The sequence below is a fragment of the Oncorhynchus nerka genome, linkage group LG13, assembly GCF_034236695.1.
Source record: "Oncorhynchus nerka isolate Pitt River linkage group LG13, Oner_Uvic_2.0, whole genome shotgun sequence".
Lineage (NCBI taxonomy): Eukaryota > Metazoa > Chordata > Actinopteri > Salmoniformes > Salmonidae > Oncorhynchus > Oncorhynchus nerka.
Window position 1 is genome coordinate 11,541,824 of NC_088408.1, and position 19,708 is coordinate 11,561,531.

Sequence of the window (19,708 nt, forward strand, 5' to 3'; positions counted from 1 at the left end):
AGGACTGCACTGTAGCTAATAATAGTTTACATTTGAAATGGATTTACTTACTTGAATAGGTTCTCGCAGCCATGTGGACGATTGGAAACAAGGCAGAAAAGTTTGTCACCAGAGCGGTTTAGAGCATATTACCATTTACCTGTGAATAAAGTAATGAAATGGATTAAACTATTTACTCATTTAAATAACCAGACCTTCTTACAAACTTGCTATGCTGAATTCTTGAGATGCACAATCGAACGTGCTGCTATATGCTGCCAGCACGCCCACAAGTGAGCCACTCTGGGGTGGCTGAAAACAGAAATGTACCATGTGCTAGTGTACCATGTGCTATTACCATGTGCTACACAAGTGGTAGTATGTGTGTATGGAGTTGTGGCATGAGTTGTTCCTGAAAGCATGTTTGTAGATTTTATTTAGGCTTGTTGCCTCGTCTTATCGTGTTGGACTTCATATTATTCAGATTGTTTTTGTAACATTTGTTTTTGTAACATTTGTGTTGGTGGTTTCATAGATGTCATTATTCTTGTAGGTCGCCACAAGGAGTCGCTAGAGCACGATGAGAATCAGGACATCCCGGGCCGGTCAAACCCTCGTGACGCTGGGCCAATTTTGCACTGCCTCATGGGTCTCCCGGTCGGTTCGAACCCGGGTCTGTAGTGACTCCTTAGACTGCTGCGCCACTTGGGAGTCCACCCGTGTCTGTTTTGCAGATTTTATTTTCTCCTTGGAGGCATCTGATGACTTAATGGAGCGGGTGCAGAACCAGGCTGAGGATGTGGCAGAGTAGACAAGTACCGTAGTCAGCTGAAGAAATATCGACTGTGGAAGATGAAATGGTTCTGAAATAGTTTGACATGCTGGAGAGTCACCCAGAACACAATTGGTAAGGCTAGAATATAATACTGATTTAGCCAAAGCATTTCAAAACCAATATTCAACCTAATTATCAGAACCAGTGTATAGTAATTGTAGTAAATTGATTTAATAGAACTTAAGGCATCGAGAGGAAATCTTTCATTGTCGGTCAGTGATGAACAATGTGGTACTATGATGGAGATCACCAGACTGGTGGGGCATCTCCGGAACTACGGACCCCCTGTGACCCAGAAAACAGAACTGCAACATGTCAGTAACACTATGTAGCTAACGTTATGGATATGAAATACTGTATGATTCAAAACTTGTAAGAGAGCATACTTTCTCTTTAATCAAAGTTATGATATTTGGCATCAAAATCACAGTGCATCTTGGATAATTTACGTAGCAACACTTGGTTACTTTTGTTTCCACACTGGTGCACAGAACTGTGTGTGTTCGTTTTTGCATCAGCTCAAGCGACACATGTTGCCTTCACTGATTCATCCAGATGAATCCCGAAACGAGGACATATATTTTGTCTGTGTACAGTAGTTCTCAGTTATTGGAGATTTTGGCAGCTGTATTTAGTCTACAAGAGCCATCATTGCTCTTGCCTGCTAGCCAAACTAAAGAACTTGTATTATTTGGGGATTCCTCCGGTCTGGTAAATGCATTGCTTTCTGCAAGCATGGACAACTGAACATGTGGAACAATTGTAACCGAGATGTAACATGGCAACCTCAATGTTGCTCGTTAAAATTACACAAAATGCGCCGATTTCAAAATCAATCGCATTGTGCAACTTCTACAAATTTGAAGCCACAGTGTTCATATTGTTAAAACGTTGACGTTTTGCTTCCTGGGTCACAAAACGCCTTTTCTGAAGCCTTTGGTGGGTGGCCCTTATATCGGCTCATCTCCACATTGCTTACTTCTATCCTGTCCTCTCAGATCTGTGAACTCTTAAAAACACTCTCTGTATACCATCGAAGAGTGGGCCACCAGCAACAAACCATGGAGCTGTAGTTGTTTAGCCGAGTTGTATACACACACGTATGTGTATCTTTAGAACAGTCATGTGACTGAGGTGAAGAGGCAGGTGCATGAGCTTCTGGAAGCTCGCTTCACCCCGAGAAACTACAGGATGCCCTCTCACTGAGGGCACGATGGAGTGCTGCCAAGCCAGATGATCCTTTTTTTATTGAATAAACTTTATTAATCCCACAAAGATCTGATTTTTCACCAGAAAGGCACATACAGAAACATGCATATATCATGGTGGCAGGGAGCCTAGCATTGGGCCAGTAACCGGCAGGTAGCCTAGCATTGGGCCAGTAACCGGCAGGTAGCCTAGCATTGGGCCAGTAACCGGCAGGTAGCCTAGCATTGGGCCAGTAACCGGCAGGTAGCATTGGGCCAGTAACCGCCTAGCATTGGGCCAGTAACCGGCAGGTAGCCTAGCATTGGGCCAGTAACCGGCAGGTAGCCTAGCATTGGGCCAGTAACCGGCAGGTAGCCTAGCATTGGGCCAGTAACCGGCAGGTAGCCTAGCATTGGGCCAGTAACCGGCAGGTAGCCTAGCATTGGGCCAGTAACCGGCAGGTAGCCTAGCATTGGGATTGGGCCAGTAACCGGCAGGTAGCCTAGCATTGGGCCAGTAACCGAAAGGTTACTAGTTCAACGCTCTAACAACTAGGCTAACCTGCCACCCATATAGGTTGCACTTCAACAATAAATGGGAATTGTTGTCAGGTACCAATACGTGAAGTAGCTAGGTCTACAGTAAAGTAGTCAACTGAAGTGTTTATTGAAAATAAATCAATGATGTGTTTGTTTCAGGCTGAATATCTCCTCCGGAACAGTTTACAAGACTAGTGTGATGTGGTTACCACTCCAAACATCTAGGAGACCTTGTCGACTGGTCTTTAAATTTTTGTCCTGACAGTGTTAAGGCTCTGTTGATCACGTCTTGCAATACACCTTGTTTATTTTCCCCATGAGAGAGAAACATGCATTCCTCTAGTTTGACTCTTGAGTTTTTGTAAAGATCATACTCATAAAATGTAGCACGTGACATAATCCAATTACAAACCCACAGCGTTTGAATTTTTTCAACGATTCCAAATCTTTATGATAGCCACATTAGCATGTACATTTGTTGGGGGTAAATACATTTATAAGTGACCTTGTCCGAGAGAGATTTACACATTTATCAAAACATCAGGATAAGCCTAAAAAAAAAAAGTGTGAAAACAGCTGAGCTACAGAGCCCCACAGTGAAGGTGTCATAATACCCATAAAACCTTGTGGTCAAACAGGGTATCGTGGCAAAATTACAAACTCAGCGCTCTGTATACACATGTGCCGTAAAGCTTTAAACCAGTACATGTCCACTGTCTTTTTTCCCATATGAGAACACAGTGTTTTCCTCTTGTTTCTTAGTAGCTTGGTCACGCAGCCACAAAAAAAAAAAGAGCCTCAGAGTGACCACACTTTTTGGGTCCATTTTGTCCTTTCCGTATCTTTCAAGGACACAGCTGTGTGGAGATACGAAGAGAACAGAGGCTAGTTTGAGCAGCATCGATATTTCTATCAGCAGAAAGGAGTAACACTTATCACTTGTTTGTACGCCATGTTCTCACACACACACACCTGCTAAACTCCCACGTAGACAGAGGTTGTATTTCCCTATAAAGGCTGAGACCTGACTCTTGTTTGAGGGGCTCTTAACTCTGCAGTGTTGTTGAGTGGATCGTTAACTAGCTTAAAATGTGCAAATCTTATAATAAAGATTGATTGTTTGAAGAAATTATAAAGTCTCTCACTTAGTTAGAATTTCACAGACAAGAGAAATGGTTCCAATAATTTTTCCCCCCTATAAAGGGATTTTTAGACTTAAAGGGCTGTGTTTCGTGTAGGCTTACCCCGGCGCGAGGTTTTGATAACCATGTAAATCTTTCTCGGACAAGGTGACCTATCAATATATTCAGCTCTTTACGCTCAGATTTTAAAATGCTAATTAAAATCAAAGTAGATATCATGCAAAACTACAAATCCCTGGAATCATCCTGCACGTCATCTCTAGCTGACACCGTTCCCTAACAGGCACATTTAAAGATCCAGCAGCCAATTCATTCATTATTACATTTAGCTAAATGTATAGTTAATCCAGAAACGCTTACCTTTGCCTCGATTCAACAGCCTCGTCCAGATAATCTTGGCATTTTGTATTTCTATATGATAGCCACATTAGCAGCTAATTACAATTTCATTTGTTGGGGGTAGAGAGATTTACAGTTATTGAAAACATCAGGGTAAGCCTACACAAAACACAGGCCCTTAATTTAAATGTTTGTAGAATCCCCTATGGGAAAAACGAATGATGGGAAAAAAAACAAGTGGAACCCTTTCCCTGTGACTGCTAGGATTATGGGTATTATGACTCATACTGTGGTACTCTATTCCAGGTAACAGTGACGCTGAGATTTAGATTTTTCACTTTAAAATGTTAAACTAAAACCAACGATTGCAAAAGTTAAACTAACCATAACTATGCACAAGGACTACTTTTAACAAAAATCACATTTACTTGAGCACAAACCATCATTCTGTTACCAAACTTTACATCTGCACTCTTCAAGTGAATGTGTTTTTGTAAAGTTAAGTAATCCTTGTATACCCACCTACTAGATATTCATTTACATCTATTATTTTGTACAAAAATGAAGGCCATGCAGCAGATTAGTTATACTGTATATATTAGACTCAACCCCTGAAGGTAAAACAGAGTACTACTGTGTAATTACTAAAGAGACACCCTCCTAGGGTAAGGATGAATGATAACTCTACACAGAGTACTTACTACACAAAACTCACAATTAGCTCATTAATTGCCCCTCTCCCCCGAAACTATTCCCCAGGTCGTTGCTGTAAAGGAGAATGCGTTCCGTCAATTTACCTGGTAAAATAAAAATGCCAAAATGTCCATCTATTTTAAAAGACTACAGTTCCCATGTGATAAAAGTGTGCTCTACGGTATGACGTTAACAACCCACTCACGGTGCGATTTTTACCGCACAGCTTGAACACGCGCCATGTTTAGAGGAAACAAAAGGTGTAAATCACATTGCTCGGTTGCTGGATAAATAACATAGCTATCTTTTTATTTTTTTATAATAAGAAACGAGTATGAGAAGGGCATTTTGGGAAGGCTGATTGGACTTGCTGGAGGTTGTTTCAATGGCTCTGTAAGTATCTCGTTACTTTGGACAGATATGTGTTTGGAAAGGGGATTGGGCCTACCGATGCTGGCGAGCCAGTTTGGCAAGTATTTATTTTTGGTAGCGGGAAATAGTATAGAAACAATTGAGTATTAGCTAGTTACAGTAGTTATCGTTAGTACGGGTGTGACTTTCAATCCAATGCATTCAAGCGTTCTTGACAAGTGAAGTTGCAAACGACTAGTTAGCATTTCCAGGACTTAGCTGGCATAATAAAACACGTTAACCAACGTTAGCTTTGTGCTATGTTTGCGCCATCTAGCACGTAGCTGACGTTAGTAGGTAAATTGTGATTCGGTAACCAATTAACGTTAGTTAGCTACGTGTTTTCTAGTGACAAAGTGAAGTGTAAAGTTGATATTTGTAAATTTGTCATTTGCAAACTTTTAGTTAAAAGGTTAAATGCAAACAAAGACAACGTTACGCTACTGTTACTACTCTAATTCGTTTGTATTGTCTCTTTTTCGCAATTATGTTAAATATATTGGTCAGATACAGCTAAAATACCATGTGGCTTCATTGCCAGTTTGAGAAAGTTGGCTGTTCAGGGTTAGTCTTGTCCACTGCCATTTAGGCGTAACTCTTACATGCTGGTTTTGTCCTCCCACACCGGACACGCAGGTTGAAATATCAAAACCAACTAAATGAATTTGGGGACAGGTCGAAAAGCATTACATTCAGAAATGTAGATAGCTAGTTTGCTGTTGCTTGCAAATTTGTCATGAGATATAAACAATGGCTTGTCATATTACCTGAAATGCACAAAGTCTTCTACTCTGACAATTAATCCACAGGTAAACGTTTGTTTTCTAGTAATCTCTCCTCCTTCAGGCTTCTTCGTACTTTATATGGCAGTAGGCCACCAACGACTGGAGTGTGGATCTCAGTTTGACTTTCAATCACCCACGTGGGTATATACTCCTCAAAACCAATGAGGAGATGGGAGAGGAGGGACTTGCAGCGTGTCAAGTGTCACAAATAGAACCAAGTTCTATTTTAGTACCTGGCTATTCAGACGTGGGTGCAATGATTGAATAACGCATGTTTACATTTATTTTGTGACGCGAGCGGTGTGGTCAGCATGTTATGTTTTGCATTGTTATGGGTCACCAATGCAAAAATATGTTCTCTCACATGCTGACCACACTGCTCACGTTTTTTTTTAAAGTTGGTTGCCAACCTTCATATAAAGTCCTGAAGAAGAATAAGCCTGAAGGAGGAGAGATTGCTAGAAACCTTTTGTCTGTGGATTAATTGTCGGAGTAGAGGACCTTGTGCATTTCAGGTAAAATAACAACTTTTTATATCCCAGGACAAATTAGCTAGCAGCCGCAAGCGACCTGTCCCCAAATTTAATATAGTTGGTTCAGGGTTTGTTTTGATATTTCAACCTGCGTGTCCTGATCGTGTCTGGTGTGGGTGGACAAAACCAACGCCGCGCGATGGCAGACACATGCACGCTGCCTCGTCTGGTCAGCATGTTAGGCCTCTGTGATGTCATGTCAACATCAAACTGTGATGTCATGTCAGCATCAAACTGTGATGTCATGTCAGCATCAAACTGTGATGTCATGTCAGCATCAAACTGATGTCATGTCAGCATCAAACTGTGATGTCATGTCAACATCAAACTTTGATGTCATGTCAACACCAAACTGTAACATTACAGAAGGTCACCAAGTTGATGTTGACATGACATCACAGTTTGATGTTGACTATGTCCTTGGTGGCTCTGTTCAGTCAAAACATTCTAGATAATATGAGGCGTGACATCATCAGAATCCATTGAGAAACTTCTGTGTTTTTCCCTAGAGTCCAATATGAAGATGTATAGTAGCTATGTCTGTTTTTCTCTACCACCACACCCACAGAAACCACAGCAGGCAATGTATGCTAGGGAGTCAGTATAGAACTAACTTTAAAAGACACACTACACGCAACATTTGTATGTGCTGTGATGCCGTTAGGCACTTTCTGTATGGGTTGTGTTGATGTGTGGATGTTTCTTTGTACAATACCAAGAAATTCCTAGTAACATTTGTTACATGGCACATACATTTATTCAGATCACAAACACATCTGTCCTCTCCTGTTTTCAGTCCAACTGCTAACCAGGTGGCGTTGGGTCGGGAGACTCCCAAACACTATGGGATCACTTCTCCTATCAGCCTGGTCCAAGCTAAGGAGGCTGACCTTGTCCTCACACACAGGCTGACTGAGGCCCTGAAACCGTACGGGGTGTTTGAAGAGGAGCTGGAACTACAACGCAGGTAGGATGGTTGTCACTAGTAAATGGTCATGTTGGAATGGACACTAAGTTATATCAGCTAGTGTCAAGGCCTATGAGGAGGAGGAGAACTTTATCCAATATCTTGCCAGTCAGTACTTGGTAAACTGTATTTAATATATATATATATTTATTTATATATATATATTTATTTTTAATCACACATTTTAACAAGGCAAGTCAGTTAAGAAAAAAATCCTATTTACAATGACGGCCTACAGGGGAACCGTGGGTTAACTGCCTTGTTCAGGGGCAGAATGATTTTTTTTTACCTCGTCAGCTCGGGGATTCGCTCTAGCAACCTTTTGGTTACTGGCCCAACGCTCTTAAATACTAGGTTACCTGCCGTGGTTATAAAGTGACATACTTCTATAGTTATTTATGATATATTTATTTTAAGTCAGATATATTAGACATTTTCTATTTGGCTTTACTGCTGTTATAATTGGCTCATTCATCCCACCTCCTCTCCCCTGAAACAATCTATAATGTCTGTCCTATATCTGAAAGATAATAGAAATACGCACTACCGCTCAAAAGTTTGCGCTCACTTAGAAATGTCCTTGCTTTTGAAAGAAAAACACTTTTTTTGTCAAATTGATCAGAAATACAGTGTAGACATTGTTAATGTTGTAAATGACCATTGTAGCTGGAAATTGCTTTTTTTTAAATGGAATATTTACAGAGGCCCATTATCAGCAACCATCACTCCTGTGTTCCAATGGCACGTTGTGTTAGCTAATCCAAGTTTATCAATTTCAAAGGCTAATTGATCATTAGAAAACACTTTTGCAATTATTTTAGCACAGCTGGAAACTGCTGTTCTGGTTAAAGAAGCAATTAAAACTGGCCTTCTTTAGACTAGTTGAGTATCTGGAGCATCAGCATTTGTGGGTTCGATTACAGGTTCAAAATGACCAGAAACAAAGACATTTCTTCTGAAACTTGTCAGTCTATTCTTGTTTTGAGAAATGAAGGCTATTCCAGGTGAAAATTTACCAAGAAACTGAAGATCTCGTACAACGCTGTGTACCTATCCCTTCACAGAACAGCGCAAACTAGCTCTAACCAGAATGGAAAGAGGAGTGGGAGGCCCTGGTGCACAACTGAGCAAGAGGACAAGTACATTAGACTGTCTAGTGAGGTGTCTTTTTCTCAAACAAGTCCTTAACTGGCAGCTTCATTAAATAGTACCCACAAAACACCAGTCTCAACGTCAACAGGGAAGAGGCGACTCCGGGATACTGGCCTTGTAGGCAGAGTCCTTCTGTCTAGTGTCTGTTCTTTTGCCCATCTTAATCTTTTCTTTTTATTGGCCAGTCTGAGATATGGCTTTTTCTTTGCAACTCTGCCTAGAAGGCCAGCATCCCGGCATCGCCTCTTCACTGTTGACGTTGACACTGGTGTTTTGTGGGTAATATTTAATGAAACTTTCAGTTGAGAACATTGATCTCCTAGTCGGACAAACACCACTCTAGCTCTGCCACCTCGGATGCAGCATCAACGGTGCTGTGGATGGAGACGCATCCAATGCAAAAAAATATATATAATAATATATAAAATAATATATATATAAATGCTGAAATATAATTAGCATAATAAAAATAATCACACAAAAAATACACCAGTTTAGAGATATTTTTTATTATGCTAATTACATTTCAACAGGGGCGTGAACATCGACTAGGTGGGTTAAACGTCAAAGTACCACAGACTTCCTCTAAATCATGCCTTTTATTTTCCATAGAATACACGTGTTGGGAAAACTGAACACACTGGTGAAGGAATGGATCCGCGACGTCAGTGAGACAAAGGTATGATTTTACATTCCTATAAGACAGTTCTCTGATACAGCAAGGGGTCTGGTGATAACGTCAAATGGCTCCGTCCCAAATGTAGTGCCTCACTTTTGGTCAGGACTCTGCACTATAAAAGGGAATAGTGTGCGATTTGGTATGCAGTTTTATAATATTTGGTTGATATGACAACCGCATGGCACTGTTTACCTACCATGATGCAACAGTTTGTAAGGATTGTATGTACGGATTGTTTTATTTTCTCCTAGAATCTGCCTGCCTCGGTGATTGAGTCTGTTGGAGGGAAGATATTCACATTTGGGTCGTACAGGTTAGGAGTTCACACTAAAGGTACATGTTATGTCCACTTTTCACTGCAAAAGTTACAGTAAGAGTTGTTGTCCGACAGGAATGCTAATTTTCAGTTCAAAACATTTTCCTGTTTGGTACCTACTGAACACGACTACCAACCACACAGGTTCAAAAGTCCTGAAAACATATGACCACAGGGTTTACATCTAAACAAGGTCTTATGTCCTCGTCTTCTAGGGGCAGACATTGACGCCCTGTTTGTGGCTCCTCGACATGTGGAGAGAACGGACTTCTTCTCCTCGTTCCTGGACAAGCTGAAGGAGCAGGAGGAAGTCAAGGATTTGAGGGTGGGCATTGTTATTGGTAGAGTGAGACTTGTGTTGGTAGTAGGTGAGAGTGAAGTGGGTATTGGTAGAGTGAGACTTGTGTTGGTAGTAGGTGAGAGTGAAGTGGGTATTGGTAGAGTGAGACTTGTGTTGGTAGTAGGTGAGAGTGAAGTGGGTATTGGTAGAGTGAGACTTGTGTTGGTAGTAGGTGAGAGTGAAGTGGGTATTGGTAGAGTGAGACTTGTGTTGGTAGTAGGTGAGAGTGAAGTGGGTATTGGTAGAGTGAGGCTTGTGTTGGTAGTAGGTGAGAGTGAAGTGGGTATTGGTAGAGTGAGACTTGTGTTGGTAGTAGGTGAGAGTGAAGTGGGTATTGGTAGAGTTGGAGGTAAAGATTCATACCCAAAAATGAACAAGGTGCAGACTGTTGAGGAACTTCTGTCTTTATTTTCCAGGCTGTTGAGGAGGCATTTGTCCCGGTGATAAAGCTGTCTTTCGACAGCATTGAGGTGTGACATTTGAACATATTTCTTTATTGTTCATGATTTCTTTATACGCCTAAAATGTGAACATTTGCATTATTAAATAAAAATAAAATATTGCAAGGAAACCATGCAAAACTGGTTCTGTACATCCAATATTGAGATGTACCACTTAAAAAAAAATGTCCATGAACTGTTTGTTGTGTATTTCTAGATCGACATCCTGTTTGCACGGTTAGCTTTGCAAACAATCCCAAAGAATCTGGACCTTCGAGATGACGGGCTGCTGAAGAACCTTGACATCCGCTGCATTAGGAGTCTCAATGGTAACACTGAGCTCGTTGTGTCCTCTGAGCTTGGGTCCTGATGTGGTTCAGTTGGTGAAAGTGTGGCGTTCTCAGCACCAGGGTGATGGGTTCGGTTCTGCTGGGGTCACAGATACTAAAATGTACAGTGTATTTGGGAAAGTATTCAGACCCCTTGACTTTCTCTACATTTTATATTACAGCCTTATTCTAAAATGTATTAAATTGTTTCTGCCCTTCAATCTACACGCACTAGCCTATAATGACAAAACACATTTTTTGTTGTTAATTTATTTAGAAAAAAATGCATATCACATTTACATAAGTATTCAGACTCTTTACTCTGTACTTTGTTGAAGCACATTTGGCAGCGATTACAGCCTCAAGTCTTTTTGTGTATGATACTACAAGCTTGGCACACCAGTATTTGGTGAGATTCTCCCATTATTCTCTGCAGATCCTCTCCAGCTCTGTCAGGTTGGATGGGGAGCATCGCTGCACAGCTATTTTCAAGTTTTTTCAAGTTCAATCTCTGGCTGGGCCACTTAAGGACATTCAGAGACTTGTTTTAAGGCCACTCCTGCATTGTCTTGGCTGTGTGCTTAGGGTCGTTGTACTGTTGGAAGGTGAACCTTTGCCCCAGTCTGGGGTCCTGAGTGTTCTGAAGCAGGTGTTCATCAAGGATCTCTCTGTACTTTTCTCTGTTCATCTTTCCCTCAATCCTGACTAGTCTCCCAGTCTCTGCCGCTGAAAAACTTATCCACAGCAAGATGCTGCCACCACCATGCTTCACCATAGGGATTGTGCCAGGTTTCCTCCAGACGTGCTTGGCATTCAGGCCAAAGAGTCCAATCTTGGTTTCATCAGACCAGAGAGTCTTGTTTCTCATGGCCTGAGAGTCCTTTAGGTACCTTTTGGCAATGCCTTTTTACTGAGGAATGGCTTCAATCTGGCCACTCTACCATAATGGCCTAATTGGTGGAGCGCTGCGGATATAGATGTCCTTCTGGAAGGTTTACCCATCTCCACAGAGGAACTCGGGAGCTCTGTTAAAGTTACCATCAGGTTCTTGGTCACCTTCCTGACCCCCCCCCCTTCTCCCCCGATTGCTCAGTTTGGCCGTGCGGCCAGCTATAGGAAGGGTCTTGGTGGTTTCAAACTTGTTCCATATAAGAATGATGGAGGCCACTGTGTTCCTGGGGACCTTCAATGCTGCAGAAATGTTTTGGTACCCTTCCCCAGATCTGTGCCTCAGCACAATCCTGTCTCTAAGCTCTACGGACAATTCCTTCAACCTCATCATGGCTTTGTTTTTACTCTGACATGCACTGTGTGCCTTTCCAAATCATGTCCAATCAATTGAATTTACCACAGGTGGACTCCAATCAAGTTGTTAAAACCTCTCACGGATGATCAATGGAAACAGGATGCACCTGAGCTCCATTTTGAGTCTCATAAAAAAAAAAGGGTCTGAATACTTACGTAACTAAGTTATTTCTGTTTTTATTTTGAATACATTTGCAAACGATTCTAAAACCTGGTTTTGCTTTGTCATTATGTGGTATTGTGTGTAGATTGATGGAAAAAAAGAATATTAATTTAATCAATTTTTAGAATGAAGCTGTAATATAACAAAATGTAGAAAAAGTAAAGTGGTTGGAATACTTTCCAAATGTTCTGCATGTGCTGTGTATTTACTGTACTGTAAGTCGTTTAGGATTAAATCATTTGCTGAATGGTATCTCACTACACTGATCCAAGTTAAAAACAGTGTGTTTTGAATGGTCGAAAGGCCTCTTAACGATTGGTTGTTGACTCACCAGTAACCGTAACTACAGCTGGTTGAAAGCAACTGCTGTGTTGTAGGTTTCAAGTGTTCTCTGCATTGTTGTAGCCTAACAGTCTGTCTCTATTGTGACTGTGGGTTAGTTACGGGGATACATTGTAGCCTAACTGTCTGTCTCTATTGTGACTGTGGGTTAGTTACGGGGATACATTGTAGCCTAACTGTCTGTCTCTATTGTGACTGTGGGTTAGTTACGGGGATACATTGTAGCTGTGGGTTGATCAATAAGGGATACTAACTGTCTGTCTCTATTGTGACTGTGGGTTAGTTACGGGGATAGCCTAACTGTCTGTCTCTATTGTGACTGTGGGTTAGTTACGGGGTACATTGTAGTCTCTGTCTCTATGTGACTGTGGGTTAGTTACGGGGATACATTGTAGCCTAACTGTCTGTCTCTATTGTGACTGTGGGTTAGTTACGGGGGTACATTGTAGCCTAACTGTCTGTCTCTATTGTGACTGTGGGTTAGTTACGGGGGTACATTGTAGCCTAACTGTCTGTCTCTATTGTGACTGGGTTAGTTACAGGGATACATTGTAGCCTAACAGTCTGTCTCTATTATGACTGTGGGTTAGTTACGGGGATACATTGTAGCCTAACTGTCTCTATTGTGACTGTGGGTTAGTTACGGGGATACATTGTAGCCTAACAGTCTGTCTCTATTGTGACTGGGTTAGTTACAGGGATACATTGTAGCCTAACTGTCTGTCTCTATTATGACTGTGGGTTAGTTACGGGGATACATTGTAGCCTAACTGTCTGTCTCTATTATGACTGTGGGTTAGTTACGGGGATACATTGTAGCCTAACAGTCTGTCTCTATTGTGACTGTGGGTTAGTTACGGGGATACATTGTAGCCTAACTGTCTGTCTCTATTGTGACTGTGGGTTAGTTACGGGGATACATTGTAGCCTAACAGTCTGTCTCTATTATGACTGTGGGTTAGTTACGGGGATACATTGTAGCCTAACTGTCTGTCTCTATTATGACTGTGGGTTAGTTACGGGGATACATTGTAGCCTAACTGTCTGTCTCTATTATGACTGTGGGTTGAGTTACGGGGATACATTGTAGCCTAACTGTCTGTCTCTATTATGACTGTGGGTTAGTTACGGGGATACATTGTAGCCTAACTGTCTGTCTCTATTATGACTGTGGGTTAGTTACGGGGATACATTGTAGCCTAACTGTCTGTCTCTATTATGACTGTGGGTTAGTTACGGGGATACATTGTAGCCTAACTGTCTGTCTCTATTATGACTGTGGGTTAGTTACGGGGATACATTGTAGCCTAACTGTCTGTCTCTATTATGACTGTGGGTTAGTTACGGGGATACATTGTAGCCTAACTGTCTGTCTCTATTGTGACTGTCTCTGTGGGTTATACATTGTGCCTAACTGTCTCTATTGTGACTGGGTTAGTTACGGGGATACATTGTAGCCTAACTGTCTGTCTCTATTATGACTGTGGGTTAGTTACGGGGATACATTGTAGCCTAACTGTCTGTCTCTATTATGACTGTGGGTTAGTTACGGGGATACATTGTAGCCTAACTGTCTGTCTCTATTGTGACTGTGGGTTAGTTACGGGGATACATTGTAGCCTAACAGTCTGTCTCTATTGTGACTGTGGGTTAGTTACGGGGGTACATTGTAGCCTAACTGTCTGTCTCTATTGTGACTGTGGGTTAGTTGGGGACAATAATGACTTGACGTTGTGTTTTCAGGTTGCAGAGTTACAGATGAGATCCTCCATCTTGTACCCAACATTGAGAACTTCAGACTGACTCTGAGGACCATCAAGCTGTGGGCTAAACGTGAGTTGGATCTGTAGTATTGTTGTTGCATAAGAGCGCAGTCATTTTTATTTTTTTTAAAAATTTTCACCTTTATTTAACCAGGTAGGCTAGTTGAGAACAAGTTCTCATTTACAATTGCGACCTGGCCAAGATAAAGCAAAGCAGTTCGACACATACAACGACACAGAGTTACACATGGAGTAAAACAAACATACAGTCAATAATACAGTAAAAAAAAAAAAAAAAAAAAAAAAACAAGTCTATATACAATGTGAGCAAATTAGGTGAGAAGGGAGGTAAAGGCAAAAAAGGCCATGGTGGCAAAGTAAATACAATATAGCAAGTAAAACACTGGAATGGTAGTTTTGCAATGGAAGAATGTGCAAAGTAGAAATAAAAATAATGGGGTGCAAAGGAGCAAAATAAATAAATAAATTAAATACAGTTGGGAAAGAGGTATAGTTGTTTGGGCTAAATTATAGGTGGGCTATGTACATTTGTCTTGGTGGAAAACAGAACTGTGTGTGTTGAGTCAGTATCTTCGATAAGTGCGTGTGTGTGTGTTCACCTGCTTGTACAGTGCCCTGCGAAAGTATTCGGCCCCCTTGAACTTTGCGACCTTTTGCCACATTTCAGGCTTCAAACATAAATATATAAAACTGTATTTTTTTGTGAAGAATCAACAAGTGGGACACAATCATGAAGTGGAACAACATTTATTGGATATTTCAAACTTTTTTAACAAATCAAAAACTGAAAAATTGGGCGTGCAAAATTATTCAAGCCCCCTTAAGTTAATAATTTGTAGCGCCACCTTTTGCTGCGATTACAGCTGTAAGTCGCTTGGGGTATGTCTCTATCAGTTTTGCACAATCCCAGAGGAGCTATTCCAACAGGCTTCCAAAGCTTCATCACAGGAAAGATGATACAGTTGCTTTAGCCGACATGTTGCGATTTATTTGTTTAATTATTTAAGCCCCCCCTATTTTATTTTAAAACCAAAAATAATTTTTGTATTTAAAGGCATGAATGACTCATGCTGTGTGATGACACAAACAAATGAATGTTTGATATTGAAGTATAGGCCCAAGTAAGTTACCTTATAACAGCTAAACAGGACGTGCTCACGGGATACTTAGATGGTGCTTATACAAGCTTGGTCTACTTGTGGGGATGATTGTAGCCTGATATTAAGAAGGAGGGTAGGAGGAGTTGGCGCTGGGTACGTGTTAGGCCAGTGTCTGTCAAACCGGTGCTGTTAGATTAGCAGGGCCTAAAACACCCTCCACCTGCCAGTGCCTGGCTGGATCTGTGATATTTTGGTCACACAAAAAATGAAATGGAAACAATATACCACATTTATTTCTCACTAGAAATACATTTGTGTTAGGAAGATTTACAAAGGATCATTTTTTGTTGTTTTGTTGGTTTAATTTTTAGCGTAATAAAAATATTTTATCTGGTTAAGTCTTGAGTGGCTGTTAGATTTTGACATGTGTTTGGTGGACCTATAGATTAGCCCTCTAAAGAATCCTGATCATTTAGAACCGTGTAAAACACTAAATACAATCTGAGATATCCCAGAGAGTTGTTACATCATTTTTACGCCGTTATTACATCATGGCAAAAGATTTAAAAACCGTTGAATTGGTGAAATCGCTTTATCTGACAGATGTTGTGTGAATCTTAGAGCTCACGGAATCACTATTAAACAAACACTCAACAGAACCAGGATCCGTCTCATTTCTGAAGATATTTATGGATGTGTTTATAAATCCTGGCACATTTTTAACAGGTGATTTATAACTTAAGTTGGGGTTTACTCACTCCTCTGACTTTTCTTAAGGAAAGGGCTGTTTTCCCTGTCTCCTCCCTCCGCTACCGCCACATAGTTCTCATGATTGGGACCTGTTAGTGGTATTTCTCTACTTCCATTTAAACGTTCACACCCCTAATGTATGTACTGCTGTTACGGCTACTACAACTCACCTCTATTCTGCCAACTGCCCTGTAGGGCAACAACAAATCTAACCTCTTAGTGGTAGCCAGGACCCACCAGCTCTACCCAACAACGTGTGTGTGTGTATATATTTATATATATACATATAAAATATACTAATGTATACACACACACACACACACCTAATGTTATGTTCTTGTCCTCCAGGTCATTACATCTACAGTAACATCCTGGGCCATGCTGGTAGCCAGGACCTACCAGCTCTACCCAACACCATTTTATATATATATACACCTAATGTTATGTTCTTGTTCTCCTCCAGGCCATAACATCTACAGTAACATCCTGGGCCATGCTGGTAGCCAGGACCTACCAGCTCTACCCAACACCATTTTATATATATATACACCTAATGTTATGTTCTTGTCCTCCAGGCCATAACATCTACAGTAACATCCTGGGCCATGCTGGTAGCCAGGACCTACCAGCTCTACCCAACACCATTTTATATATATATACACCTAATGTTATGTTCTTGTCCTCCAGGTCATTACATCTACAGTAACATCCTGGGCCATGCTGGTAGCCAGGACCTACCAGCTCTACCCAACACCATTTTATATATATATACACCTAATGTTATGTTCTTGTCCTCCAGGTCATTACATCTACAGTAACATCCTGGGCCATGCTGGTAGCCAGGACCTACCAGCTCTACCCAACACCATTTTATATATATATACACCTAATGTTATGTTCTTGTTCTCCTCCAGGTCATTACATCTACAGTAACATCCTGGGCCATGCTGGTAGCCAGGACCTACCAGCTCTACCCAACACCATTTTATATATATATACACCTAATGTTATGTTCTTGTCCTCCAGGTCATTACATCTACAGTAACATCCTGGGCCATGCTGGTAGCCAGGACCTACCAGCTCTACCCAACACCATTTTATATATATACACACCTAATGTTATGTTCTTGTTCTCCTCCAGGTCATAACATCTACAGTAACATCCTGGGCTTCCTGGGTGGAGTCTCCTGGGCCATGCTGGTAGCCAGGACCTGCCAGCTCTACCCCAACGCTGTGGCCTCCACCCTCGTACACAAGTTTTTCCTCGTCTTCTCTAAGTGGTGAGACGTCTCTCTCTTTCAGGCGGAACTCTGTGACCTGTTTTCAGATGGTCATTCGTTTTTCTGTGCTTTGCCAGTGACGTGTCGGTTTTTGTCCAGGTGTTTATAACATCTGACAAGTAAATATCCTGGATTGTAAATATCCTGGATTGTAAATATACCGAAGATTGTAAATATCCATTTGAGAAATTTACCGGATCCATATGCATTGGGTGCAGAATCCATTAGGGTGTCCAGCCACGATGTTCAGAATGACAGAAATCACTTGTAGATTATGGTAATTCATCTTAACAAAACATACAGCACCTGTAATGAAGCAGCCAATAAAATGTTATTTTCAAACATTTATGTAGTTGGCGGGAAAACACCATTCTAAACAGTGTGTCTAGGAAAACACCATTCTAAACAGTGTGTCTAGGAAAACACCATTCTAAACAGTGTGTCTAGGAAAACACCATTCTAAAACAGCGTGTCTAGGAAAACACCATTCTAAAACAGTGTGTCTAGGAAAACACCATTCTAAAACAGTGTGTCTAGGAAAACACCATTCAGAAACAGTGTGTCTATTCTAAACAGTGTTTAGGAAAACACCATTCTAAACAGTGTGTCTAGGAAAACACCATTCTAAAACAGCGTGTCTAGGAAAACACCATTTTGTCTAGGAAAACACCATTCTAAAACAGCGTGTTTAAAACACCATTCTAAACAGCGTGTCTTTCTAAACAGTGTGTCGGAAAACACCATTCTAAACAGTGTGTCTAGGAAAACACCATTCTAAAACAGCGTGTCTAGGAAAACACCATTCTAAAACAGTGTGTCTAGGAAAACACCATTCTAAACAGTGTGTCTAGGAAAACACCATTCTAAACAGTGTGTCTAGGAAAACACCATTCTAAACAGTGTGTCTAGGAAAACACCATTCTAAAACAGCGTGTCTCACATTCTAAAACAGCGTTCTAGGAAAACACCATTCTAAAACAGCGTGTCTAGGAAAACACCATTCTAAAACAGCGTGTCTAGCACCATTCTAAACAGTGTGTCTAGAAAACACCATTCTAAACAAAAACACCATTCTAAACAGTGTGTCTAGAAAACACCATTCTAAACAGTGTGTAAAAACACCATTCTAAACAGTGTGTCTAAAAACACCATTCTAAACAGTGTGTCTAGGACCTTCTAAAAGCAGCCAATTCTAAAAGCGTGTTAAAACACCATTCAAACAGCGTTTATGAAAACACCATTCTAAAACAGCGTGTCTAGGAAAACACCATTCTACACAGTGTGTCTAGGAAAACACCATTCTAAACAGCGTGTCTAGGAAAACACCATTCTAAAACAGCGTGTCTAGGAAAACACCATTCTAAAACAGCGTGTCTAGGAAAACACCATTCTAAAACAGCGTGTCTAGGAAAACACCATTCTAAAACAGCGTGTCTAGGAAAACACCATTCTAAAACAGCGTGTCTAGGAAAACACCATTCTAAACAGCGTGTCTAGGAAAACACCATTCTAAACAGTGTGTCTAGGAAAACACCATTCTAAACAGTGTGTCTAGGAAAACACCATTCTAAAACAGTGTGTCTAGGAAAACACCATTCTAAACAGTGTGTCTAGGAAAACACCATTCTAAAACAGCGTGTCTAGGAAAACACCATTCTAAAACAGCGTGTCTAGGAAAACACCATTCTAAAACAGCGTGTCTAGGAAAACACCATTCTAAACAGTGTGTCTAGGAAAACACCATTCTAAACAGTGTGTCTAGGAAAACACCATTCTAAAACAGCGTGTCTAGGAAAACACCATTCTAAAACAGTGTGTCTAGGAAAACACCATTCTAAACAGTGTGTCTAGGAAAACACCATTCTAAACAGTGTGTCTAGGAAAACACCATTCTAAACAGTGTGTCTAGTGGTGGGTCTAATGGTGGGTCTAATGGTGTAGTGGTGGGTCTAAGGGTGTAGTGGTGGGTCTAAGGGTGTAGTGGTGGGTCTAAGGGTGTAGTGGTGGGTCTAAGGGTGTAGTGGTGGGTCTAATAGAACAGGAGAGAAAGGGTGTAGTGGTGGGTCTAATGGTGTAGTGGTTGGGTCTAATGGTGTAGTGGTGGGTCTAATGGTGTAGTGGTGGGTCTAATGGTGTAGTGGTGGGTCTAATGGTGTAGTGGTGGGTCTAATAGAACAGGAGAGAAAGGGTGTAGTGGTGGGTCTAATGGTGTAGTGGTGGGTCTAATGGTGTAGTGGTGGGTCTAATAGAACAGGAGAGAAAGGGTGTAGTGGTGGGTCTAATAGAACAGGAGAGAAAGGGTGTAGTGGTGGGTCTA

At 41.1% G+C, this 19,708-nt stretch overlaps 1 protein-coding gene across 1 annotated transcript in view; it reads left to right on the forward strand.

The window, feature by feature from the left end:
* Nucleotides 1–4,919: 4,919 nt before the first annotated feature.
* Nucleotides 4,920–19,708, forward strand: part of LOC115139149 (poly(A) polymerase alpha-like) — a 31,682-nt gene continuing 16,893 nt past the window's right edge. Inside the window, exons 1-9 of the mRNA XM_065026196.1 lie at nt 4,920–5,108; nt 7,241–7,411; nt 9,176–9,242; nt 9,494–9,575; nt 9,774–9,883; nt 10,315–10,368; nt 10,556–10,667; nt 14,221–14,310; nt 17,253–17,391. Of these exons, the coding sequence (XP_064882268.1) occupies nt 5,101–5,108; nt 7,241–7,411; nt 9,176–9,242; nt 9,494–9,575; nt 9,774–9,883; nt 10,315–10,368; nt 10,556–10,667; nt 14,221–14,310; nt 17,253–17,391 (833 nt within the window). The 5' untranslated portion in view covers nt 4,920–5,100. The remainder of the gene's footprint in view (nt 5,109–7,240; nt 7,412–9,175; nt 9,243–9,493; nt 9,576–9,773; nt 9,884–10,314; nt 10,369–10,555; nt 10,668–14,220; nt 14,311–17,252; nt 17,392–19,708) is intronic.